Below are 27,457 nucleotides of genomic sequence, written 5' to 3' on the forward strand. Positions count from 1 at the left end.
TAAAATGTTTATTTTTTATTTATATAGGCCCGGTTCACAACAGTTGTCATCTCAAGACTCATTACATTATAAGCTAAAGACCCTACAGTATTACGGAGACAACCTCAAAGATCACATGAGGTAGAGAAGCAGAACCAGCCTCAGGGAGGGGCAGGAAACTAACCAAAACTACAGGAGAGTTGATCCCATGCAATAGGGCGATATAAACACATGGGAAGTGATAACAGCCAGCACTGTGACTGGGGGATAAACTCCTCCATGTAACTGTCCCCTTGTGGAAGTTTGAGCCCCTCTGTAAAGCACAGTAACCCTGTGAGTTATTTTAGAGCTGGTGAAAGAGAACGTGCACTTTAACCAATCCTGAACGTGCACTGTTTTCTTAAAAACATCTCCCAGTGGCAATGTGGACATTTCAGGGTAGCTTTCCAGTTGGTAATGCCCACAAAAAACAGTAAAAACTAAATTTATTGTGCTAACATCACATTAGAGTAACTACAGACATGCAGAAATTACAGAAATGATTCACTGCCGTGTTTGTAGTTTTTGATTTCCTGAAGTTATTGGGTACAGCTCAAGCTTTTTTAAGTTTGCCCTCAGGCACAGTACATTTTATGGATGGTCCAGAAACACTCGGATGGTGTCATTGAGCTTCATAACCGATTGCTTTGGAGAGACCAAGAGTTTATTCAGCTCAGCATTCTTTGCCATACGTCATACTATTCTTATTTTGAATTCCCTAATTGCTCTTTTACTTCAGAAACATCGATGCGGCCTTTATTTCTAACAGCTAAAGGGAATTTGAGGAGATGACACTGCGTTGAAAACCAACACACGCTGGATATGAACCCCAACAGAAACATCCACGAAGCATCTGTAGCTCCTTGTGCCAACTGCGTTATCCTCACAGCCTCTTCACTTTTGTCACAGATGACAAACATAAAGACGGGAACACCTTCTCTCCACTTGAATCATAAAGTGTGAGCGTCTCGCGGTGGGCTTCCTGAGCCGGAGACACGTTTGAGCCGTTGATGATGTGAGGAGGAACAGCAGAGGCCGAAGTGAGCAGAATATGTTTAGGGTTTACTGTGAGGTGATTCTGAGGAACCTGGGGTTTAAATTGGTGTGTTTTCCATTTTAAACATTTGAGGTACCACGTCTCTGTGTATATACTCAATAATATAAAGCACAAGCATCCGAAATACACAGTTTATACAATCTAACCTACTTGCTCCTTTATATAAACCTTAAAAAAAACGGGTGAGTGAATTTGTAAATATCATGTATATTGTAAATGTGTCCTCTGATTGGTGAATGTATGTGTGAGTTTGGAGGAGCAGTGCTGTTTCAGGACAGAGTTTTTTAACTGCATTTACACAATCCCTTCAAACACATCGGTTTAACATTTGAACTTTTTCATTTTATTAGTAAAGTGGCATTAACTCCAGTTTCCTTTGGGCTGATCTGGAGGTTCTAGTCCACAGCAGATATTTCCTTTTCCTTTCAACAGCCCTAAAAGAGGTCTTACCTGTGGTTGGATCACACTCAGAGATGTGGGCCGTCCTACAGTGGCCCACTTGTTGCTGCAATGGAAAACCGGAGGTGGATTTAGACGTTGAATTCACAAATTCTACTGTCATTACTGCAGAGGCAGATCTGATGGTAAAAGCAGAGGCATTTTGGTTAATGGCAGTCAGCGGAGCTCTCTCTGACAAATGAAGCTAGTGGTCTGTGTGTGAGAGTGGAAGTTGTTGGTTTATTTAAATGACTCATGATGTCTTGCATTGTAATCAGAAGATTCTCATCACAAAAAATGGAAATGTATCATGAGTGAAAGTGCAGTTTTATGAAGGTAAATATGATGCAAAATCCGAGGGCCTGTAAGATAAAATGTAGAAAACATTTTAAGTTTTGTTTTCACTTTTAAAAATGTTTCACACTCTTGTGTTACATCTACAAGCTCTCACACGTTGCTACATGTTTACCTTCGTACAGTTTAGGCCAGCAAGCCCACAGGGTGTGATCATAAAGTTATGAGAACAGATCAATAAAAGTTTGATCCATTCTCACCTTGTTGTGCAACTTTGGACCATTTTCAGCGTGGCTGCTATTCTCTCAGAGGAAGTCCCATTATGTACTTGTACCTCTGGTATGTGCTGGATTTATTTCACTGCGTCAAAATGGTGATTCCTCAACCTTTCAGTGGGTGTGCTTCAACCTTTCAGAAAAGCAAATCTGTCGAGTGTACTTTGCACTCAAACTGGACAGCTAAAAACCTGCTAAGCTCTACCTGCAGACCCAGCTCTCATCAGCCGTGACAGTGCGAGATACAAAATCTGGGTCAGCTGGAAGCAGAAGTCTGAGGTTGGTGAGACATCGCAGCACGGACAGTGAAATTTGTCAGAACTGGACATCCGGGGAGGGATCTAAAAATAGCAGCCACGCTGGAAGATGACTGAGAAGATGACCTTATGCGATTGGCCAAATATAAATCAGGCAAAGCTTTTAAATGTTATGAATATGTTCGAAAATTCTTAATCAAATGTTATAGTGTAATAACAGATATGTGGGGAGGCAGCTAAATAGCTGACTTTAACACTTTAAAGTGGTTGAAGACAAAGTGATTGAACTTAACTGGACTGCTAATCAGCACACATAATGTGCTACACTGTATCTATACCTGCCTTTGTCTGACGCGATCCTGAAAATATATATATACACTGTATATGAACAAAAAGTAAATAATCTAATAAAAAGGGACAAACATCCCTGTACATACAGATATACCTTTGAATTTTGGTACTTGTACCTCAGAAACAGATTTTGTGTTATTTTCAGGAGGTACAGAGGGAGAAAATACATGAACTTTAAGTATTTTTCTTTTGGTTTGTTTTAAAATGGGATACAGCATTTCATAACCAAAGGTTGACAAAAAATAAATACAATAAAAGTCTTGATAGATTTTGTTCTTGCATACTTTTATTCATTTCTTTGAATGCTTTGGAAGGAGGGTCCGAGCTCAGAGGAGGGAGACCTTTAAACAGTTCACCACACTTTTAGTCAGTAGTGACAAATGTCCATCGCAGATATAAAGACCATCGACATTTCTGAGCTTCGGCCCCCCCTTTCCCAGACCACACCTTTACAAGATATGCAACATAGAGAAAATAAATAGATGCATGTTAAAGGCCTTTTCCATATACAAATATATTTTATGAAGCTTATTGTACAGGCATTTCTTTGTTTAACCTACAGCACAACATTTACACGAGAAGATGAAACAGTGAAGTAAAGGTCGATGCGCTGCGCTGTAGATGACTGCGCCGATTCATACTCGGAAAGTTGAGTCACAAATGCAGAAAAAGCAAGGATCCAAAAAGTGACGCGTCAGCAGTCGTCACATCTGCAAAGTTGTACTGGCACCAACGGAGGAAGCCACTTCATTCTATAACATGCATTTCTAAAAATCGTGTCGGCACAAAACGAGGAAGCACAAACTGTAAAACGTGTCAGTACAAAATATAGAAAGTTACACAATCTGCCCTCGGGTATTGACACAAAATAAACGTCTCTGGATTATCAAAATGGTTTGAAATACATTTGAGAATAAATTCCACAAAAGAATACGCGCTATGTTCACTCTGGAGCCTATTTTGTACCATAAGAAAAATACTCAGCTGCTTGCTTTGACTTGAGCTTCACGATGAATCAACTCGAACTTTTTGTGAAGCAGAAATCCACCCATTCAAAAAGGCACTTCTATCTCAAAGACGCATCATTGTAGTAGAGTGAGCTATATACAAAGGCAATGTACAAGTGTATAGAAAAAAAACGCTGCTATAATTACGTCTATTTGCTCTGAATAAATATTTGGTTTTATGAACTGTGACAATAACGCACAACTCAAGGCAAGGTTACGACATGTTAACTGCTCCTCCAGGTGTGCCTGTTGTTTGTAGCTGATCTGACTCGAATAACACACCCTCTAATGATTTATGTAAAACCCACTCTGTAGAATAATACACAGTAATAATAATGACGGTCATATTGCTCAAAACGTGAATAACAGAAAGGACATAATAATGCACAGCTTGTTTTTGCTTCATCTCATTTTTTCTACTGCCACCACTGTACCCAGCTGATGCTAGTAGCTTGCACCAAGTACCACTTTTCTGTTTTTCCTGAAGCTGAAAAACAGCACAGAGGTGAAACTGAAATCCAAGTAAAAGTCAGAGTAGTGGTACCTTTCAATATCCTATACCTTCAAGAGGTTTTTGGGGGGGAAAACAGGTAAAAAAAGAAAAACTTGCATATGTATTTTTTCCTGTGAGAATAAAATTTTGGGAGGAGAGTATTTAAATGAATCATAAAAAATTAATTTGCTAAGTTTAGTAGCAGGCAGTTTACTGCAAATTGTGCTCAATTTAACACTGAAAAAAGTTCATTTTGACCTGATAGTTGGAGTGTTCATTTATTTTAAGCCATCTACCAATTTGTATGAATGAATGGCTTAAAGCTGTCAGCCCGTCCTAAAACTCTTCCCCCCAAATGCCTACAGCGGAGCCCCACATGTTTCTGGTCCTCAGTAATACTGGTGTTTTCATGAAACGGATCAGAACGTAACTGAGTTTGAAGCGGAGCTTCGCAGAGAAGAAAAACGTCCCAGCAGAAGTTGCACCCCTGCAAAAATCCATCTTCTGCTGGGTTTTAAAGGCAGCCAAATTACTTTTTCAGAAATTTTATCCACCTCCACCTCCGAGACCTCACGCAACACTTTCCATCAGTTTCTAACAGAAGAGTACGTCAAAAACATATTTCTCCTTCAGCTGCCTCTCACTGAGCATTAATTTTTGCAGTTCTGGCCTCATGCTAACAAGTTAATCTGGCCTCACCTACGAGGTTTACTCATGAAGCTTTTTCATTTTCTTGGAGAAGCAAAACATGCCTCAGAATGTCCCTGTTAATGAGGAGACCATATGAATGTAGCTTACTCTTCCACCTATAATAAACTCTAAAAAAAAAAAAATGTGGGTTCTGTACAACAACAGAGTTAAACATAAATATGTAAAGCAACCTAAAAGTCTACGTCACAATTCTGGCTTTGGAATCTAATATAACCCTTTATAGCAGCCAAGCCAAAAAATGATACAATAAATTCTCGTATGGTGAATAACACAGTGATAGTACAGACATAAATACTTACACATAGTAACAAAAACCATGCAAATGCGAGCAGAGGTGACCTGGAGGTGACAACTTCAAGCTGTGAAGGAGAGAAAGATGAGTACAACCACCTCGCCCTCCCACGGGCACCAGCTGAAATGAAGATCTTTTTGGTTTTTCCTGAAAAGTGAATATTTTCCTTCAGTTTTTGTCTCTTTTATGCCTCAGCTGGTGTTTGTATGCCTTGATAGTGGGTTTATGATCGCATCCACCTTGCCGTCGCCCAACTGATAACTGAGCAGCGATGATAAATACGTTTAAAATACAACTTTTACTAGGATAACTCACGTGATCCATTTCTTCCCACTGACAGTCACATCGTCACCTGGAACAACAGGCGGTGCTCTCCTCCAGTGCAAAAGGGAAGTTGTATTCACTTGTTATTTGTATCTGAGTGAGTGTATGACTGCAGGAACAGGAGAAGAGACCGTCTTTATGGCTGTATGTGGGGTTTTTTGTTTGTTTGTTTTTTTACTTCTCTTTATGACACGAGGTGTGTGCGATGAGGCCTGGGAAGAAAAAGAAACTATCTACAGGCGCAGGAATCTACTGTCATGTTGGGGTAGACTTTCAGCACCACGTTCTTGTCCTCGTCAAAGAAAAGGATGCTGAGGGAAGACATTTTCTCGGGGACACAGCACGGCTCGGGGATGCCTGGGACGACGCCCACCGCCCGCACTATGCTCTGGATGGTGGCGTGGTTAGATGGCTTCAGAGCCTTAAAAAAAAAAAAAAAAAAAAAAAAGAGCAAATAAATGTCATTTTAAAGTAAAAGTTAAACAGTTATGAACTTTTGATGAGCCAACAGGACATGTTTCTAACAAGCTGGGCCTTGTTTTCCAGAGTCACAGAAACCCAGAGTGATAGCAAATATTCACACGTACATTTATTTTTCCTTCTACCGAACATATTTGAAAGCGAAAAAAAGACATTCAAAACGTCCCCAAATTTATAACCAATTCAACAATATCAAACTTTTCTTGTTGCTGAAGTTCTGCACATGTAGTTTTCCTATTTGCCATTTAAGATCATACATAATCTTATTTGTCAAGGGCATAGCAATATTATTCAGTGCAACTAGCATGCAGCGTTGGCCGAAGGGTCTGTGGGTCTGAATTTAAGTTCTACACGCCCAGCAGTTCACCTGCACAGCTGCTTCATTCTCAACAGGAACCAGTAAGCGATAGAAGTCTTCCCACACCACTCCACAGGAAAAAAAGTGCACCCTTTTAATCATGGCTATTTAGAAGCTTCTAAAACTTCAACCTGACAAACGAGACAACGTTTTCTGCACAGGCTGAGCAGAAAAGCTGCAGGAGAGGGAGGCGGCTGCCTTAAAAGCCCTAGGCTCTACTTCTGGGACTAATTACCTCCGACTACAAAGACCTGTGACTCCAACTTAATGAATTAAGTGGATGTAGCTCGTGCATTCCGGCCATGTTTAAAATACCTGCGTGGTTATCTTATCACCGGTGCCACGAGCTAAAAGGGAAGTTGATGTTTAACATCAGGCAGATGTTTTTTTGTGTCTCTCACTTATTTCCATCTTCTGTGTAAAGGCTTAACGTTATCCTCTGTAGATACTTCCTTCAAGATACTTGTTGGTTTGTTTTAGGTAATAACGTTTTTATTGAATTTTGATGAGGAGGTCAACCAGCTGTTTATGAGGACGCCGGTTTTCTTACTAAGCATCTTAGATGACATCTGTAGCTTCACTATTACTGCAGGTTTAATATAGTAGGACTGCTTGGGCTAAATCTAGATTTACATCTGATGTGCATCTTTAAAGACAAAGACTAAGATACAATCTGAAGATAAAAGCATGAAGAACTATCTGCACAACTACTGTAACTACTTTAACCCTGCTGTTGAAGATCAAAGCCAATGACATAAGGCTTGCCACTGTTGCCTGTTATATAAAACAGAAAGACAGCAGGGACCTCTGAGGTTGATTTTACCCATGTTAAGTTAATGCAAAGCAGCAAAGAGACTGCTATCTGAATGTAGCCCGTCCTATTTACATAATGTATACCATACTGCAAAAAAAAAAAAAAAAAGTTAAAGACTTATGTCTGCAGTCTTTAGTTACAGAGCCAAACAATTCTTACAGGGGTCGCCAAGCCAAGCCAATAATGTACACTGCTGGTACAGAAACTGATGGCTCTAACTTTCAACTATTCTTATCATTTGCTTATGGAGGCGTGACTGTCATTTAGGACTGCGTCATAAGGAATCATTAATAATCACCATGTAAAGAAATGGTTTTCAAAAAAGTTACTCTGGAAAAACAGAAGCTACTGGATTTAACTTTAGCTTAAAAGTATGGGGACGACCACCTAATGGGCTTCACTATTGTCAGGCAGCCAGAGCGGAGGCCATAAGGATTTCTGCAAGTACGGAGATGGTTAAATGTTCTTTCCTTCCACAAATTCTGCTTGGATAGACAAATTATTTGCTTTTCATTATAGCAACTAAATAGACATCATCCTTTCAGAACCATTAGTAAATTCACTCTGAGACTTGCAAATGATAAAGTTGCAAAGATGGGCTGCTGGTGCTAGCATTGCTAACGTTAACCTCACACAGCACATGAATCTAGGGCAAAATACCACGCATATTTCTGCAGTATTTAAAATATGATAAGATTGCAGTGAGAGTGGTTTCTAGTGGCTCTTAAATATTAGAAAATTGCCAGTTGTTTAAATGAGAGAAAAATAGCCCAGGTGACCAACACTTACAAACATTCAAAACTGAGACAGTATAACAGATGAGGTTAAGCATTAGCCATATATTTATTGTAGCTATGTTAAAGAGACATTTGTTAATCCCATTCTTTTCATAATGAAAATAGATTTTAAATCTGTGAACTGTAGAGACAGGAAGTTCAGTTAATTAGCAGTCTGGCTAGCAGTGCAGCCTAGCATTGGCCGATACTGAATGACACCCGGCTTCCATGGTTACGTGTCAGTGACTCTGACACAAAATGTATAACTACAAATTTTTTAAATATCTATATACTGCAGAACTATGTTGCTTTGCTAAGCTATCACAATTTTCCATTACAGACAGAAATAAATGTGCTATCGCTGTTTTTTGTACTTGTGTAGCAGTTTGTCTGATTTGTTTTCTCCAATTTAATCAGCTAGCAGATTATTCACCATCTTTAATGGCCAGACTTTATTGCCTCGGACCACCCTTTGGTTCTTTGCCCATGTAGAGGATATAAAGAGTTCTGCTCCTGCAGATCACCTGTAAGTTGCCTAAACTGCTTTCATAAAACTTTTATCTGCATTATTAATATCAAAACAGAACAAAAACTAAATTTAACAAAAAAAACATTGGTTTTTGGTTTATTTATAATCTTCAGTTGTGAAAAAACAAAAACAGGTTCCCAGATGTATTATCTAGAGAGTATTGAATTAGTGCTACCATTTTAGGCTGTGATCACTTTAAAAAGAAGAAATTCCATCTTTAACCAGCTCTCACAAGTGACCCATCTATAATGACGAAGTCTACCAAAGATCAGCTTTCCCTCTTCATATAGCTAATTGGTAGAAATAATATAATTGCCACCGTACTGAGCTTTACCTTCTCTAACCCACTAATTTTTTGCTTTGGCACCTTTAGTACTGTCTAAAAGCACTATAGTGTGGTGCTACCGGGCTTTGAATCTCACCTTTGGCATGGGGAACTGGCAGGACCCTGAGCAATAATAGGCATCAAACGACTTGGGCGATATAATCCATTCGCTCCATCCAATGTCGGCAAAGTCAACTTTCAGGTATCTCCGAGCGCAGTTCCTGGGCTCGTTCCACTGCTTCTTTCGCGCCTTTTTAATCGTCTGCTCATCAAACTGTAGCAAGGGCATCTTATGCCGCTGATTCTTGCGTGTCTTTTTACGCGGCCGGCGTGCCTGTTTGTTTTCAAATGGTTCGTAGGGAGTTGTCTCGTCCCAGCCGGTCGTCTCATATGGATACTCGGGACCAGGAAGTTCATTATTTTGCAAAGGTAGGAGAACATTCACTGAGCGCCTGTGTCTGGGCTGCGGCTGTCCTTCGGTGTCGTTTTGCTCTTGTAGTCCCACTTTATGGAAGCCGTGTGAAATGGAGCCCTCACCTCTCACTGAGTGGGGCCTCTGGAGAGTGGCTACCACACTTTCAGGCTCTGAAATGGCAGAGTCATTGGCATAGACCAGGATGTAGGGTGAGCGGTCTGACAGGAGCTTCTTCCACGGCTGGGAACCTTGTGAAGCCACTTCAATCCCAATAAGCAGCTCGTCGTGGTGTTTGGCCTGGTTGACCACACGAGTTATGTCCTTCCACTGCCAAGATATGAAGTCCCTGTAGAGGGTGGACACATTGATCCGAAAATGTCCAAGAGTCCTCATCTTGTTATCCACAGATGCAAAGCTCCAGATGACCATGTGGATGTGGCTGTGCCTCCTGGGACCATGGCGAGCGCAGCTTTTGGACCTGGAGCAGCCCTGGGTGCTGTTCTGAAGGTCTCCAATGTAATAATGAAGAGTAGCTGACAGGATGTCTTCTGATTTGGTGAGGGAGGTGAGGTTGAAAATCTGCAGCTGTTTCTTGTTTATAGTACCTGTGCATATAATGAGTAATATCATGAACAGAGTGCAACACGGTTCACATCATTTCAAAACTGACCATGGCCTTTCCTAAACTTTACTGCTAGTAATAATAATTTATATGTTTGTATTTCCACTTTTTAGTCCAGCGTTTTCATCATCGGGCTTATGTTGTGCACTTTTTTTGCTCAGGTCATGAAACAGTTGTTCACCCTAATGCAATAGAATTATTTTGGGATTTTAAAAAACGTATTAAAAAAATCATTAATTACAAAATATTTTTAAAGATCGGCAGGACACAGGACAATTCACCCAAGCTTTAACAGGCTTTCATTTTGAGGATTGCTTCAATCAAAAAGAAAATTGTCACTGTAAAGAAAGAACAGACCAGTACTTTAGAAGGTTTCTTTAACATTTTAAACATGTCATTGCTTGCAACAACATAGCAGAAACTCCCACTTATCTCCACTGCTTTGGGATAAAAGCAGAAATTTCAAGCAAAAACCAAAAACTCCTGCATGGCCAAATTCTTCTGAGGATCAATCGTGAAATATGTTTGCGATTTGGGTGAACCTGCCCTTTAATGCTATACCATACAGCAGCCGGGCGACAGGAGGCAGTGTAATCTAACAAAGTTTAACCCTAAGTGGCAACTGGTCGCCCCATGGTCCGAGTGATAATAACACAGCGAAGTGTAAACACTTGAGGGTTTATTGGATTAAAGTTACTATAAATGAACCTGAAGAAGAGGAAAAAAAGCTCCAGCTGAAAGGACATTAGCGCTCGCTGCAGTGGAAACTCAAACTCTGCTACAGCTCAGGCTGTCTGGGCAGCTGCCAGATGCTGGCTCGAGAGAAAATTTATCAAGACTATCTGACAGTAAAATCTGAAGGTGTGAACAGTTGTGCGGCCAAGCTATGTTAAATTGCATGCCACCATCTGATGCGAATCTTTTACTCTTACTGGCAAAAGGAATGCGTAACAGGTTGTTCACATTTCCATTACTGGATCAACAGGTGTATTTCTTTTTCAGCTCCGCACACATGAACGGCATCGGTCTTAACGAATTTTACATTATGCTCTATAAAATAAGACTTACTCAATATTATAGATGTTCTTTCTACTTTAAGTTTTTCATCTATAGATGGAAAAAATGTGCCGATTTGCATTTTTACTATGCAGGTGATTCAAGCTGATTGAGGCAAAATGGAAACATCACATAACATCAAAAAGGCATGCCGGTCACTGACTTCTATGCTGGTAGAAGTCGGTGTTCTTAATATACATAAAACATTTGATACATACCCCAATGCGCTTTGAAACTACGAACAGTGTTGCCGTCCTTGAAGGGAAATCCAGCGCTGTTGTACTTCGCGTAAAGCATCTGCATGTGCTCCGTCATCGTATCCTGTAAAAGCGCATCCCGGTCTTCTTTTGTCGCGTATTTTTTATCCACCGAATGCGTAAAATCCACCTTTCGTCTCTCGGGGATATTGTCCGTTTTCAGCATCGCGCACAATCCAACGCACAAATAACTCCATCCGTAAAGCAGCACGATCACAAATCGAGAGTAGAGTGCCATGTTCGAGGCAAAGGAAACGTAGCAAACGAAAAAATAACAGCTGTGGAAAAACTAACACGTTTCCGAAAGTGGCCCCTATCTCCAGAAACACATACCATCACCTGAGTCCTCTGCAAGAAAATGACACCATCACCTTTGACACCGGTCACAACAAGAGAGGAAGATGCGTTATCCAAGTTGTCTCTACTTTTGATAAGTTGCAGGTCTAAATGTGTTTGAGTCAGTAAATGAAGTCAGTAAAAAGATAAAAATAATAATGATAAAAAGGTTCCGGCGCGCAGGATGAGGTGTGAGAAAGCAGAAGGAGAAAAACTGCGCCTCTCCGACTCTAAGCTGATTTCAGGTCCAGCAGTCAACCTTCCCTCAGCCTCAGCTTTCATTGAAGGTAAAGCATGTTGTGCTTGGTATTATAGGGCTTGTGGGACCAGCTGGGTATTCCTCTCTCCTTTCTCTCACACACACACTGCGCACACACACGTACACATGCTCACCCTCGGAGAGAGAGAGGGGGAGAGAGAGAGTTTCCTGTTCAAAATACTTCTACGCACATTCAGCCTGGGGACAAATTATCTCGAATTATCTCGTTATCAAGAGCCGAAGGGGGCGTGTTTTGTCGGTTGACTCGAGACGGAGAGCGTGAAAATATTTTACTAAACGACATTCCAGAGGTTTATTGAACTGATTTCAACACCTAAACTGCTGCCAGAGAACAGCCCCTCCGTGCGCAATTTCTACTCCGCAGAGCTGCGCGTCCGGGTCGCGCTGCTGAATGAAGCGGCTTATTGTCGGCATTAAAGGCTTTCTTCCCTACTTAGTTTAGTTCAATGGAGTTAAGCACACACATCCTGTACCATCACAGTCCGATCCGGATGCATACTGTTCCCCGCCTTCCCCCCAAACAGCCCATCAGGCGGGGTTTGAACACCCCACCCAGTCGGCCTGCAGTCCCCCCCACCACTGGTCCTCTTTCAGGGGCACTCGGGAGGAAATGATTAGGGCATTTCCCCGCCCTTGGACATCTGATGGCAATAATATTAGCATGCCATGTCTTTCATAGCAGTCAACAGGCTGAATGACTTTAACGTCTTCAGCTGCTACCAGATAAGCAAGAAGCATCAGGAGAGGAGCGTGAAGGCTCTGCCTTCCATTCTACTTCTGGAAACTCTAGGAAACTCAAGCAGGCCTGCACTCAGAGAGCAAAGTGCTCTATTGGGATATGAGATAATATGAGGTCTTTAAGATATGACGGGGCCTGATCATTTAGCACTTTGTAAGTTGGATGTTGGACAACTCTGGATTTAACTGTGAACCAGAGTTAAAACCAGACAGTGATTAAGAGTATTACTGCCCTCAATAATAAAACAGTTGTCAAAGGAAAAGAAAACTTATCCAAGTAAAGGAACTTACAAATGGTCAAATTCAACATGTCCGTGACTGTTGAACTGGTGAGTTTTAACAACGGTGCCCGTGGTATTTAACTATCCAATGAAAAACCAATTAATTGACTCCTGTGCTGAAAGACACTTCAAATTATAAAGTATAATTGGTACATCAAAGCTGATGTTCTAGATAGAAAAAACTTTGCAAAACCATGACTTTATAGATTGAAACAAATGTTCCAACAACACTTCAGCTATAATATTTAGTTTAAATCTACTATTTATATTTTTATGTTAACACGTGAAGTCAGTTCTGAAAATAAAGCCAACATGAAGTGTCAGAAACTGCAGTTCCACTTGTGGCCACTTGAGACTGGCCCCAAAAGTGAGTCAATCTCGTATATTTGTATATTAACATTCCCAAATCTATAGCATTAAAACAGATGTTTTGAACCTGGTTTTGGTCTCGATAGTTTCACCCTTCATTAACAACTGTACAGGAAGGCTTTTAGGTATAACAACACAGGCGGCTCCAATCAGCAGAAGTCTGCTAGGCCACACCTCTGCCAATTAGACATTTTTATTGGGTTTGTATTTTTGGACAGGTGACATCCTTCTCAAGTTAGCGCATTCAAAAACTTGGGTGTCTACGCTGCCCACTCGCCCATCCAACGGGTGACAACAATAACACCCCAGCCTTTTTGGCTGAGGGGTAAAAAGTGGTTGTGTGTTTGAAAGTGAAAGTGCTGTAATTTAGCTTAGGATTTAATTTGGAATTTATTTTTGCATGTCAGCAGCTATCAGTAGATTCACAAGGTTATTGTAATATCTGCATGCCAATATTAATCTATTAATCATAAGGTTGTAGGTAATGAGATGTCAAACACAATGATCTGTGAGTGAAAACTACACAAAAAGACATCAAACTGAGGTGAAACTGAGCTTGTTTCATAGAAAAGACCGAATCGTGCCTCTGCTGCAGTCTGAATCCACCTCTTTGACTCAAGTTGTGCATATTAGGGGCAAGTCAGACCTCTAACTAATGTTTTAACATTAGGGGTTTTAACGCTTCAGTTAAAACCCCAACACCTTAAAAGCCCAATAAAGGAAATGAAGGGGAATATTACTGTTTAACCTGGACTTTATTGTGAAATCATCCCTGTTTGCAGACACATGATCTGGGTGGATTCCAGTAATCGTTTTAAAATGCTGTCTTCTACAGAGGTAAGGCATTCAAAGAACAACCAATGCATTTCAGATGCAGTGCACTTGTTTGCCTGTTTGTTTTAGATGGCCTTTTTCCCGTCTTGTGCACATCTGCTGTTTTCATTGGAAGGTATTTGGAATGACTGATGCAACTTTCAGGGTGGGAGAGAGAATAAAGCAGCCAGTTCCATCGCCATTACCTGGCCACATAAATGAGCCGTGGCCTGTAAACCTAAACAGCTGTAGATGAGGGTGAAGTGTTCATTTGCTGCCTGACTTCTCATTTCCAAACACAATTACAAAAAAATCTCCAAACTGAAAACAGAAAAAACAACAACAAATAACCAAATAGTGAGATCGGCAGGTGGAAGGTTTCTCAATTACAACACGCCCTGCACTCAGGTTAAATATGCTGTTCAACAAGGCAGTCAACAGAGAAACCAGGTCTGAATATACTTCTGCTACTTAGGTTGTAGTTACAGCAAGAAACAAAAAAACAGTTTAAGATCAGTTTACACACCAGCAACCACAAATAGATGATAAAAAAAATACATAAAACTGCACGAAAACATGTTAAAGACTGAAAATAGGCATATCCTACATTCCCATCTGTGTCACTTTTATAACTCCATCAGACTTTTCACCAGCTTTGCTCACGATAACCACAAAAACAGGCCCAGAACTCCTATCGTCTTTAAAAAAGGGAAGGAAAAACAAAAGAACAGTAATGATTAACAACCCCAAACCAGACCGTCATTTCCCTAACCCCAGTTTTTACAGAACCACAGCCCAAATAGCCTTGTCACCGCACATATTATTTCAATGAGGACAACAGGGTCCAATTCGGTGAAAACAAACAGATGCAGCAAGTGGAAGGCTTCTCTGGTATCAAGCCAGATGAGAAACATTAGACGTTTGTATTAGAATGAATTAATTTGTTTGAAGCTTGTGACTTTCAGGGGAAAAACAGGTGATAGATTAGTAATGAGAAAATTAATATAAAGGCGAGATAAATGTGGAGGTGACAGTGTGAGCTTAAAGGCTCAGCAGTTAAGGAAATAAGCTTATTTGATTTAGATAAAAAGATTGATACCACTTGCACGTCTGTGCAGCAGATAAATGTTCAGATACAGGTTCAGAACAGCCACTCATAAAACCCCAATCCTAACCCCTAGCCATTTATTTATTTATGCGTGCATGTCTGGATTAATTAACCAAGATTTAATGTGTTCATTATTTGTTACTTACCTTTGGTAGGTTCTTGATTTGAATCTCCTGGCTGGCTGAGGCCTCTCTGTGTGGAGTTTGCATATCACTGTGCCTACACGGGTGTCCTCTGGGTAGTCTTCTACCCTCAGACTTGCTAGTTAGGTTAATTGGTGACTCCAAATTGGCTGTAGGTGTGGATGTGAGAGTGTGTGGTTGACTGTCCCTCTGTTAGGCCTGTGACGGACTGATGACCTGTCCAGGGTGCACCCTAAATCTCGCCCAGTGAACGTGTTTAGTCCAAAAAAGGACTAAACACAATAAACAGAGGTAGATAAGTCTGAGAAGCAGCATTACTGCTATCCCCCCAAATTTTCTACATGCAGAGACATTGAGTCAGCAGAATGTACAGAAAGCAAATTTATGAACTAATAAAGACTCAACTTCTAGATTTAGATACTGGTACAAAAACCAAATAATAATCCTGAAATTAAAGGGATTTAAGTTACCAAAAGCCCTCTGAGAAAATAATTAAAAAATGTCATAGTGAATGACTAATATGTAAATGATAGGGCACTTTGATGTCCCGTAACGTGTGCCTTGCATCTGGAAACATACGGAATGCTTTAAGCCCATTACCCACTCTTCCAGTCCAATTGGAGCTACCGCAGCCTGGGGGAGGACATGAAAGCAACCCCCATCATCTTTCAAAGCTCTTACGCCTTTAATTTGTTTAGACAAACAGCCCAAAACATGCCAGACCAAATGATGATACGAGCCTGGGGTCTCTGAGCAGGTTCTTGCCCCTAACTAACTCTGCTTGCTTGGGTAAGTGCCAAAAGCACAGTCAATCCCGACCTGGATGGAACAATTTAAGGCCAAAGCTAGACATAAAACCCCCAGAGTATTTGCAAAGAAACTTCCAAGTTGTCACACGAGTCCATCAACTTCATCCTCTGGGATTCCTCAGTTTAAAGCCTTTTTTTTCTCCACTACAACACCTCCACCCAGATGGCATGCATGATATGAGGGGAACAGTGTAAATGATGGTCCAACTACAGCAACTCAGTCAAATTAGAGGCTTCCAGTGCTCTCCAATACGTGCCATATGTATGCAAGTGTTGGCGACGGCCTGTGAAGCTTAGACTGTCCTGACGTTGTGGTCGTAGATGACAACATGGATGTAGATGTCCGACTGCAGGAATGTCCTGTTGGAGTCCTCGCCGGGACCAGACTGAAACCCAGCACAGAGAAGTTAGTGGTGCTTGTTTGGGGGTAGTGCTGTCTACAGTCTACAATCGTGCATTCAAACGCAAAGCAAAGAACTAAACATTTGTGATGTTTTCGACTGGTCTCGTGAATTTTCAAGATCTCAAGACATGTTTTCAGAAGCCGTATAAGAAAAGATGGATGTAGCTTCCGTCTGTAAAAGTGAAGCCAATGTGGACAACTCTAAAATCTGCACTCTCTCTAATGGCCAGCAGGGGGCATTAGACAAGGAGTCAGATTCTATAGAAGTCTATAAGAAAAGGCCCCTACCTCTCACTTGATTTATGACATTATTAAGGACTTTCTGTACAAATTTATGATCTGTATTTATGAAAGTTTTCTGTTTTTTTTAGAACAAAAAAGGTGAATTCATGAGACTTTTTAAACATCATCTTTATTACTTTTTTCTGCATCAAACCTGCATCATTTAGAACCAAAACTGTGAGCTGAAAGAAGCTAAAATCTTCAAATAAATACAGAGTTGCTATTATCGGTGGTTTTAGAAATACCAAAGATAGCTTTCCAGTGCATGGAAATATTAGTTTCAGTGTTAAATTAAAAATATCACCATACTGAAAATGTGACAGCTGCCACAGAGAGAGTATGTTAGCAATTAAACAAAACCGCACATCTCTAGAGCACACCTCTTTATAATAGCAGGTATATTAAAGGGGAGGCCAAGTGCTGCATAATTTGACAGTGACTGTAACTGTTCATTTTCCAAGATGTTTTGTGTTACTTTGGCTGTCAAAGCTGACACAGCCCCACCACTAAGATGTGAAGCCACTACCAGCTGGGAACATTTATTTCAGGCTAAGTGTGTCAAAAGCTTCTGGAGGGAACGGAACCATAGCGAACCATTACACTCAATTTACACTTTTACCTAAGCCACACTTGTGGGTGTCCTAATAACTGAGACAGTCTTCCTCTGCAAGTTCAAAAGAGCATCAATAAAAATAAGCCAATAAACCTGATGTCACAAGAGATGTCTCTCACAGACACAGTGAGAGATAATGGGAAATGCTGCTTAAGGCCAAGCATCTTTTTTTTTCCTCAAATGTTATAGAAACCAAACAGTGTCATTAACACTCACATTTAAATTCATGTCAGCTTACCCTGTTCTTCAAATTTGAGCATCAAGGTTTTTTTTTTTCTCTCTAACTTTTACTTTGCCAAGCCAATCAAGCCATTGTCATAACTGAAAAATGACAACCCCTCCACCCCAACCCACTTTCTGGCAGGGATAGAAAAGCGGTCATGGAATGACAAAGGCAGAAAAACAAACAAGCCACCCCAAATGAGTTGATGTGAGCTTTGATTTTGGAAGGTTCTCCGGTGGCTCTAAGGCCACATGAGCAGCTAGTGAGCTCATGGCGGGTTAAAGGCCGGATGGTTCTGTGCTGCTCCGTATCGAGCCAATCTGGGCTGAGCTGAGCTGGGCTCTGGGCACACGGGTGGTTTGCTGTGTCTGGCTCCCAATGCCTTCGCTTGTGTTTTTAATAGACAGCCTGGTTGGGGCGGTGCTCGACCACAGCTAGAACACTGTGCTGCCATTTTGGCGCTTGGCCTCAAAAACGCAGTCCCCACAGCTCTGTCTGCAATTTCAAAATAGTTCAGCCCCACCAACTACTTCCCTACCCCCCAGCAAAGAAGGAAACTGGAGAGAAAAAAACATTAGGGAGTCGTTATTCTTCCAGGGCCCCTGTCAGCCTTTGAGTGTAGAGGAAGCACCTGTCTCGACCACTTGATCCTCCCTTCTTTGTGCAGGTGGAACACAAATATCTTTCCCTCCCACTGATTTCTTTATCTCTCTCTGTCTCCCCAACCTCTTCTCTGAGAGTGCAGTCTCTGAAGTAACTTGTGACTAGTTGAAAAATAAGCGATTTTCTTTGGAACATTTGCAGTTCGTTAAAATGGTGCAACAAAGTAAAAGGTGTTAAAGGTAACAAGAGAGGAAATGATCAGGATATTGGAGGTGCATCACAGTCATCTGAGCCAAAAGGACAACAAAATCTGTTTTCAGAAGCAGTCAGTTGTGCAGCAAAAAGGATTTAGAAAAGAGCCTTTGCCCTAAAGCCCTTTTTTGCTCCCCTGAGACATTTTTACTGCGATGGAACAGGTGACCCGGTCTAATTAGCAGCACCATTTGTCTCCCTAGGTTTTAAAACCAAAGCAGGACAATAACAACAGCAACACAAAAACCTACCAAAGGGTCCAAATTCAGAATCTTTTTGTCCCTCTTGTTCTTAAAGAGAAGGCCGTTAGGGTCGTCATAAATCACCTCAAAGTTTGGGCTCGAGTTGGAAGTGGACACTTGCGTCTTCCAGTTGTAGTAGCTGTAAAAAAGAGGCAACAATAAATGTAAGATGATTGGGGTCATTTTATTTAAAGCTTGAATATCCTTTATATAAGGATTTTATATAATCACATGGGGTTACTGCTGCACTGATATACCACTGGTTTTCCCTGAGGCCAGCTGGAAAATGTTGCAATCTTGGCAGCAGCCGATGCCTGTGCGGACAGTGGAAGATGACTCCAACTTAAACACGATGGCACAGCTACCATCATGTTTAAGTGTCTTAAAGAAAACCAAAAGGGCTGGCATTACCCACCAAACCACCTGAATCCACTTTAGTGATGATCATTTTTGGGAGCAAAGGTATCTCAGGAAGTATTTTTTTTTGGAAAGGCAGAAGAACATCTGGCACTTTTTGAAGTGACAAAGTGTGGGAATGTAACTTATGAACCAGTGTTTTCCATTCTACTCACTGTCCTTTTGGGCTTCTGTTGTTGCTTTGAAGCTGCACAAGCGTAGTGCTTAAGACCTCATTCACATAGGCCTAGAGACCCGTGCATAGAAATGCCTGGAGACATCCTGGAAACCCTCAACTGCTAGGCAAGAAAGGTGCATTTCCTGATTGCTTGTGAGTAGTTGACTGAACCTGCTGGGTGTCACTAGGTGAAAAAGGTCACAAAGAGGGTACTGCGGGGGAATACAAATTTTTCCCCTATCGACCAAGACGTTTGTCAAGCGGTCATCAACTGGTCTCTAAGCCTGTGTGAGTAAAACACAGTTTTAAAGCATGTAGGAGGTAATTTATAGCACTTGGTGGGGAGTGCCGTGACTTTTCTTTTGGAAAATAAAACTAATATGCAGGTCTGAACTAAAATGAAAAACAACAACAACAAACAGAAAACAATCATCATGACCATTTCTTCTAACTCTGTAAATAATTTTTTAATTTGGGCATTTTTTTAGATTGGTTAGGCAGCATATTTGCAGCATTACTAGAAATAATCATCGAATCAAACAGTCAAAAGTTGAAAGCAGCATTGGAAAGTCACAGAGAGTGATCTCTGCATGACAAGAACACTGTAATACGTTTTATCTTAAATTGTCAAATAATGACTTCATATGTTACAAAGAAAAAAGAAAAGTATGAGAGTAGAACATTTTTTGCATGACTTTCTAAGATTTTATTAGGAGGAAACGACTGCTGCGTAGTCCTAGTGGTGCGTGCTACTCGACCCTCTGCTTTTTTTGTGGAACATTTCTCTTTATAGGCTCACGCAGCAGGAGGCCTTAAAATAAAGAAAAAGGACCACTTTGAGGTCATGACTTACCATGAGGAATAAAAAAGATTGATGGATTTCAGAGCATTTCACAGCCACCATTATCATATTATTATTCAACAACAGGTTATAAAAGAACTCTGTTTTACAGAAAAGAAAGAAAAGCAACCTGCAGAGTAATGCAACTTTTATAATAGCGAGAAGTCTGTTTCCAATTTGATCTCTGGGATGCTGTTTGTGGGTTCGCCAAGCCAGGCATTAGAGTAAAGCTGGGACTAATAAGCAAGTGAAACCAAAGACAGGTCTGAATTCCAAAATAAATGACTGATTAATTTACAGCATCCGACTGGATCCTGATCTGCTTTTAAGTTTTCTGTTATTTCTGATACAGCAGAACAAGAATATGCAACTTTTTGATGGAGCAAAAGGAACCAAAATGTTTGGACTTGCAGGTGAGAATAATTTGATGAGCATGTGCATAAACTTTAGGCTGTGATTTATTAGTATTTTTACATAATATGCATTTAGGTAGCATTTAACCCTCTCAGATGATTGATCAAAGAAACACTTCTCAAGCAGTGTCTTGGAAGCAAAGCGCTTTCTGATTAAAAAAAAGAATAAAACATCAAGTTAACATCCTTTAGCCATAAAATTGGAAGATCATTACCCTTTGTTAACATGAAATATGAGAGGTTGTGAGTTGAAAACATCTCATTATGATAGAGTTGAGTCCTGCATTGTTCCCATGTTGGATTTGGTTTCAGCTCAGCCTTTCAGTCGAGACGAGCCAGGCATGGAAATAAGTAAAACAAAGGCACAAATTTCAAAATTAGTTAAACTTTTTTTTTTTTGAGAAAGAAAGAAAAAAAAAGCTAAACTAACCTTAAATGATGCCAGACTGAGCTACAATGCCCGGTCTGGAATTAATACGTGTTTAATTTACAACATATTTGTGTATTAAAACATGTATTCTTTGTATCGCACACACTGTAATTGGTATTTGATTGCTCTGAAATGTGATATTACTTTGAGAAGCTCAAAGGTACTTTTTTAAAGTGTTAATACATGTCACGTAAGTACACTATATATATATATATATATATATATATATATATATATGTATATATATAATGTAAAAAAAAAAGTATGCTCACTTCGCTCTACCTCTCATCTGTGACACTACAGCACCAACAATGAGCAACATTAGCCATGTTGGCTCAGCTTATTTACTTGCTAACAAACAAAAAAATTTCAACAATGGACCAGAAATGTTAACCACACAATGACCCACATCCAGTGATGTTGGGCTTTAGTCACACATTCATAAGACCAGCTGGCAACCATTTGTCAAGTACTGGTCAGCAGGGAAAAATGAGTATTCCCATCTGGTTGTGAATGGTTGTTAGCAGTGACTATGATATGGAAGACACTGTTGACTGCAAACACTTGCCAACCTATCGCTAAGTAATAGTGAAGCTGTGAAGAATGCGTAGCAACTGGTGCTTTTTCAAGTTATACAACCCCTAGATGGTTAATCAGCGAGACAAATCAGCTTCTTCCATGCAGGCTTTGTATCAGAACCCTCTTAGCAACAGATTTCACTCAATGACAGCGAGCAACCACTTGCTAAGTGGTTGGGCAATACACCAAGTGACCCTAGCAACCAGGTCTCTGACTATTCTCCAAGCCTGAGGCCTTAACAATAACTATCGGCCTTCAAATATTTTTGCATAAGAAAATTGGTGAATGTTCTGGATAAAACCAGAATGCATGCTAAGAACATTAACCAGTTCAAGAATCCAAAAACAGGGTTTGCTGTTGTTAAAATACCATGTTGGTGTTAAAAAAATGTACATATACTGGACACAGTGTCTCCCAGTACCAGCAGATTCCAACGCAAACTCCACATGAGTTCGAAAAAAGTTGCCTTGGCAAGATGGCCATGCATGCCATTGGGGTAACTCACAATTAGTCTGTGTTATATGTAAAATGTGTAGGTCTGAAAGTACTGTAAACCTCCATTCTTTCAGTGTCTTTGTCTGTGACCTCCGTAAACGATCGTCTCAATAATGTCTTATACAAAATATAATTTTCATTTAGTAAATTATGGTCCCAATTGTAATGGGGCCCCCTTGAAAGAGAATAAAACCAAGTGTGCTTTTCTGTGTGATTCACACGTTGCTAGCCTGTGGGTGTGCAGTTTCTCAGTGAAATCTATCCCTCACTCATTACACCCAATGTTGAAAGAAAAAAAATTATGGTGTTATGAATATACTCGACTCAAGCTTGTCAAATTTATTCTGGTGTTAGCAGGTAAACTAACATTAGTTAACATCATGCAGAAAAACGACAGATTTTTCTACTGAATGTGAATGGGGCACTAGATAGATGAAGAAATGTTTGGTTGGCTTCAGGGATCAAAGCCAATCCTTAGCTTGCCTTCATCTGGCTATTAGCTAGCTTGCTTACAAAAATGACCCAGCACATTTTTAAAAAAAATTAAAAATTCTAAACAAGCAAATAATCCCAGAATCCCAGAAAACACAACTGCATCAACAAGTTTTCAAAATCTTCAAACAGCACTAGTTTTTAGTGGTTTTTATCATTAACAATTGGCATAATTAGCAACACAACTCCATGTCACACCGAGTACCCAAAGCTTGCTTTACTGAGCCTTGGCTGGTCCCCAACAGCAGATCGTGGTCCAACTACAAAGATGGAGCTCAGGGAGAAGTCTGAGTATAAATCTGAGAGGAGTTATATTATGATGGGGAGTTGAACAGGCTGATATTGCAGCAGCAAGCTGTTAACATGGGATAGTAACATAATGAAGGACTGCCAGCATTCTGCACGCTATATTTCTCTGGCTGTGATGCATTACTAGAGCAGTGCATGATTAACAGTAGATATAAAGTATTAATGACCCACATTAGGTAAAATACATCTCAAAATGTTTGCATTTACACTGTAGGCCCCCCTATGATCTTTGAAATATCCTGGCAGTTTGGCTGACGTGAGGATGTTTTCTCCAGAACCTGTTTAAGAGCTAATCTCTAGTGGAACATAAAACTGCTCACAAAAAACTATTTGCATTTGAGCCATAAAAATATTTTCTCCCTGCAACATATAAAGCATGCTTGCTACAAATTACAAGCAAACATATAGTACAAGCAATATAAAATCCAACCATGTGGTTTTTCCAAAACCCACAGACCCCCACTATGCAATTTTGGGAAATGTAAATACATATTTCTGCAGAATGGTCAGTTTCTGAATAGCTATGAAAAGGACCAGGTATTCCAGCCAACAACAAAAGTGACTTTACTGCTCGTATCCTGGTAAAAATTTTCCTGGATTGGATATTTGTCATATTCCAACAGACAGTTGATCTCCAATGTCAGACCCTGGAGGCTTGGTCTAGTATTTAGCATTGTGATAAAGACCCTGCTCCAGCTACCGAGGAAAGCTTCTGCCTTTAGACCAAGACAGAAAACAAAGGGCGTACGATACACACGGATGGTTAAAATGATTCTGTTAAATTAAAAAGAAATGTGACATAAACAATAAAAATAAAACATAGTTTAAATAACAGATAAAACGCTTGAAACATTGGTAAAAGATTCACTATGATGATTGGTCATTGACCTACACGAGGTATGATTGAATAGTTCTGCAAATCTTCCTATAAAAAGCAAAAATCTACACTGAAAATTTCTGCCTTCTCAGTGCGACGTGAGCAGGTGTGTGAAGACAGGTGGTGTACTACAGGTGGTTCATGATGAATGTCCTCAGGCCCTTCATGGGTAGAACTCCCTCTTGGGGGATAAAGTCACTGTGCAAAACTCATTAATGGTGATGATCCTTGACACAAATTAGAGTTTTACACAGAAGTTGATGTTTTCTCTCAGCCTACACTTGAAGCTATTGGTTAAATTGCATATGCAGATGTGCAGATGGTCAGAATAGTTTATTAATTTAACTTTGAATTAACCCTCTGAGATCTTTGGAGGAAGACAAGTGGACTTGTTTTTAGGGCTTTTACTTTGGAGTCATAATTCATGTTAACTTTAACAACTCACATGAAGACAGGATGGATCAGTGATGCTCAGACCACTTTCAAGATACCAGCCTCACTAGAGGTTAAATACCTGAGACTCCCCATCACCTTTTAGTGTTGAAGAAGCTTTTGGAGTGAGGTGAAATGTTTTCAAAAACCCGAAAAGGAAGCCCAGCTGCCTTCAACTCAAGTGCTTAAAACTACCATGACCTGGATGACTAAGAACCAAAACAGACAACACTCTGAGGTCTAAGTTTTTATAGGCGATAACCCAAATCCCAGTCCTAATTTTGTGTTACTGTGGCTTAACATCTCGGTCTCAGGTAAAATGATTATTTTATTGGTTATCTGACTGCCAAGACTTGGGAGAGACTTTTACCAAAACAAAAATGACATATTGTGATTGCCTAGGGTTAGATAGTGTTAGTGTCGGGGTCAGTGACCTTAATGGGTTAAGACTTCTAATGATGGGGGGCGATTGTGGCTCAAGAGTTGGGAGTTCGCCTTGTAATTGGAAGGTTGCTTGGTCGTTGTGTCCTTGGGCGAGACACTTCACCCGTTGCTTACTGGTGGTGGTCAGAGGGCCCGGTGGCGCCAGTGTCCGGCAGCCTCGCCTCTGTCAGTGCGCCCCAGGGTGGCTGTGGCTACAATGTAGCTGCCATCACCAGTGTGTGAATGAATGGGTGGATGACTGGATATGTAACCAGTCCCCCTTAGGGACAAGTAAAAGCGCTATACAAATACAGGCCATTTACCATTTTTAATGATAATGTAGCAGGAAAAAAATATTTTCTTTCTTTATTTTGTTAGAAATTAACAATATAAAGAGCTACACATTGCTATATTTTGGTACTACTATTACAGAATAGATGTCAGAAAATGTGACACTGAACAGCATCTGATGTTTCAGCTATCTGTCAGCCATTCCCTACCAGCTGTCAAAGTAATCTCCCTCTCCAGAAAACACATAATCTGGACGCCTCCGAACAGTCCAAACTGTGTGGGGAAATACACTGATGCATAAAATTATAAGGTATGAGAGGTCTGGCATTTTTTTCCAAGTTGCCAACAGAGCTGAATAAAGCATGTTCAGAATAGATTGCTGCAATGACCCAATTATGAAATACAAATTGAGGTTTTTCCTTTAAGACTCAGAAGAAAATTACATTGTCCAAGATTTGCTTTCAGGCACATGCATCCTTCTTCTCTTTGTAAATTGGGCCTGACAGTGTTTCAGTGACTATTTATACCAAAATGCCATACAACAATTAACATTTTTTGGTCAACCACTTTTATTCCATGGTGAACCGCTTACTGGGACAGATGTGAGATATTTTAACACTGAACAAGAAAAAGACGGAAAGAGTAAAAGAAAAAATTTTTGAAGCAATGCCGAGAATTTTGTTCATACGTTTATTGGACCCACCTCCCTCGCTGTCCTATATGAACTCTCACTAGGGCAACTAACTGCATGGTCGGTGCACATTTGGTCACAAAGCTCCAGCTGCTGGATGGCACCACACCCAGACACATGGACCAGTAAAAGTGTGAGAACCTGGATTTGGTGGAAACAATGACGCTGCTCTCAGCACCGGTTCCTGGTTGCCTATGCATTTACAATGGCTGTTTGACACGTGCAGTGTGTCCTTTCACTTTCCATAGTTACCCTGCTTAGCTCTATTGTTATCTCCAGGCAGTCATTTTCCAGTGTAATGTCAACAGTCTCATTACAGGGCTCAGAGGAGCTGGATGATATATATCATAAAGTGCAAGTACTCAGCATGTGTATTCGTTCAGCTATTCTTTTCTTTAGCGGCTGCAGAATAAATAGTCTAGCAAGTGTTTCAGAAGTTAATGTTTCCAGTGTAAATCACAAAGGCCTTTTCAATGTTGAAAGGAGTAGTGTAATGTGCCGAAATTACTGTTAAACCTATTGGGAGTGTCACGGGCCTAGTTCAACAGCAAATCATGTCTATGACCATGTTCCAGCTGACAGCTCTTTTAGCAGACACATAACTAACTGTCCGCCTACACACTCGATCATTATTTTTGGTTTCATCTAAGAATTTATTATGTTTATATTAAATTATAAAACATAGCTGTATAATGTGCTGTTAGAATTGAGTACTCAGGTGAACATCGTGTTGTTCTGGTGTTTGTTTGTTTTTTTATTAGAAGACGAGCTGTAAAAACACACTTCTGGTGTATCAGTTTGACTAAAAAGCGTTTACCACTGACTGTACAGAAAAGGTTAACTTGGTGTCCATGACATCAACACTGCTTTGTAAGTATTGTTTTAAAGCCTCGACTTAAACCTTTTGGATTTTGTTTTTTTGAAACCCAACACATGGATCTGACTGTGCTAAATGATAGTGTACCGTGCTACCATCATTATCTTTTTTATCTAAATGGGAACACAATTTACAAAATGAACATCAAAATTGATGATTAAAAATCATTTAGACCATAAATTCATTAGAGAAATGGCAGTAATGCAGTAATGGCACTTCATGTCCGCAAAATGTGGTCCAGTTCATCTTTTACATACAGTCTATGGTTTTTACAAAAGGGTTTTGTATATACAGTGGCTTGCAAAAGTATTCGGCCCCCTTGAACTTTTCCACATTTTGTCACATTACAGCCACAAACATGAATCAATTTTATTGGAATTCCACGTGAAAGACCAACACAAAGTGGTGCACACGTGAGAAGTGGAATGAAAATCATACATGATTACAAACATTTTTTACAAATAAATAACTGCAAAGTGGGGTGTGCGTAATTATTCAGCCCCCTGAGTCAATACTTTGTAGAACCACCTTTTGCTGCAATTACAGCTGCCAGTCTTTTAGGGTCTGTCTCTACCAGCTTTGCACATCTACAGACTGAAATTCTTGCCCATTCTTCTTTGCAAAACAGCTCCACAACTGCCCTGTGACGGCCTCAAAGGTTGTCTAAGAGAATATTGGGAGCATGAAGTCCAAAGAACACACCAGACAGGTCAGGGATAAAGTTATTGAGAAATTTAAAGCAGACTTAGGCTACAAAAACATTTCCCAAGCCTTGAACATCCCACGGAGCTCTGTTCAAGCAATCATTCAGAAATGGAAGGAGTATGGCACAAGTGTAAACCTACCAAGACAAGGCCGTCCACCTAAACTCACAGGCCGAACAAGGAGAGCGCTGATCAGAAATGCAGCCAAGAGGCCCATGGTGACTCTGGACGAGCTGCAGAGATCTACAGCTCAGGTGGGGGAATCTGTCCACACATATCCATGTGTTAGAATGGCCCAGTCAAAGTCCAGATCTAAATCCAATCGAGAAACTGTGGCAAGATCTGAAAACTGCTGTTCACAAACGCTGTCCATCTAATCTGACTG

General features: G+C 40.4%; 2 protein-coding genes across 4 annotated transcripts in view; both read right to left on the reverse strand.

Annotated features, from left to right (window-relative positions):
• Positions 1–1,569: 1,569 nt before the first annotated feature.
• Positions 1,570–27,457, reverse strand: part of cfap299 (cilia and flagella associated protein 299) — a 93,723-nt gene continuing 67,835 nt past the window's right edge. For 2 of the 3 annotated variants that reach the window (XM_040003631.1, XM_040003633.1), the window contains exons 5-7: positions 18,654–18,783; positions 15,221–16,412; positions 12,364–14,664 (exon numbers count right to left, since the gene is read on the reverse strand). In XM_040003631.1, coding sequence (XP_039859565.1) covers positions 16,320–16,412; positions 18,654–18,783 — 223 coding nt within the window. In that variant the 3' untranslated portion in view covers positions 12,364–14,664; positions 15,221–16,319. Of the gene's footprint in view, positions 1,654–12,363; positions 14,665–15,220; positions 16,413–18,653; positions 18,784–27,457 lie in introns of those variants that run through there. The other variant, XM_040003632.1, reaches the window with a different exon arrangement.
• bmp3 (bone morphogenetic protein 3) lies at positions 2,955–11,775 on the reverse strand. Its single transcript, XM_040003629.1, has 3 exons — positions 11,111–11,775; positions 8,897–9,819; positions 2,955–5,938 (listed from the first exon to the last, which is right to left on the reverse strand). The coding sequence occupies exons 1-3, from the start codon at positions 11,385–11,387 to the stop codon at positions 5,747–5,749; spliced, it is 1,392 nt and encodes a 463-aa protein (XP_039859563.1). The 5' UTR covers positions 11,388–11,775; the 3' UTR covers positions 2,955–5,746.

The sequence above is a fragment of the Simochromis diagramma genome, unplaced genomic scaffold (genome assembly GCF_900408965.1).
Source record: "Simochromis diagramma unplaced genomic scaffold, fSimDia1.1 OVJJ01000583.1, whole genome shotgun sequence".
Lineage (NCBI taxonomy): Eukaryota > Metazoa > Chordata > Actinopteri > Cichliformes > Cichlidae > Simochromis > Simochromis diagramma.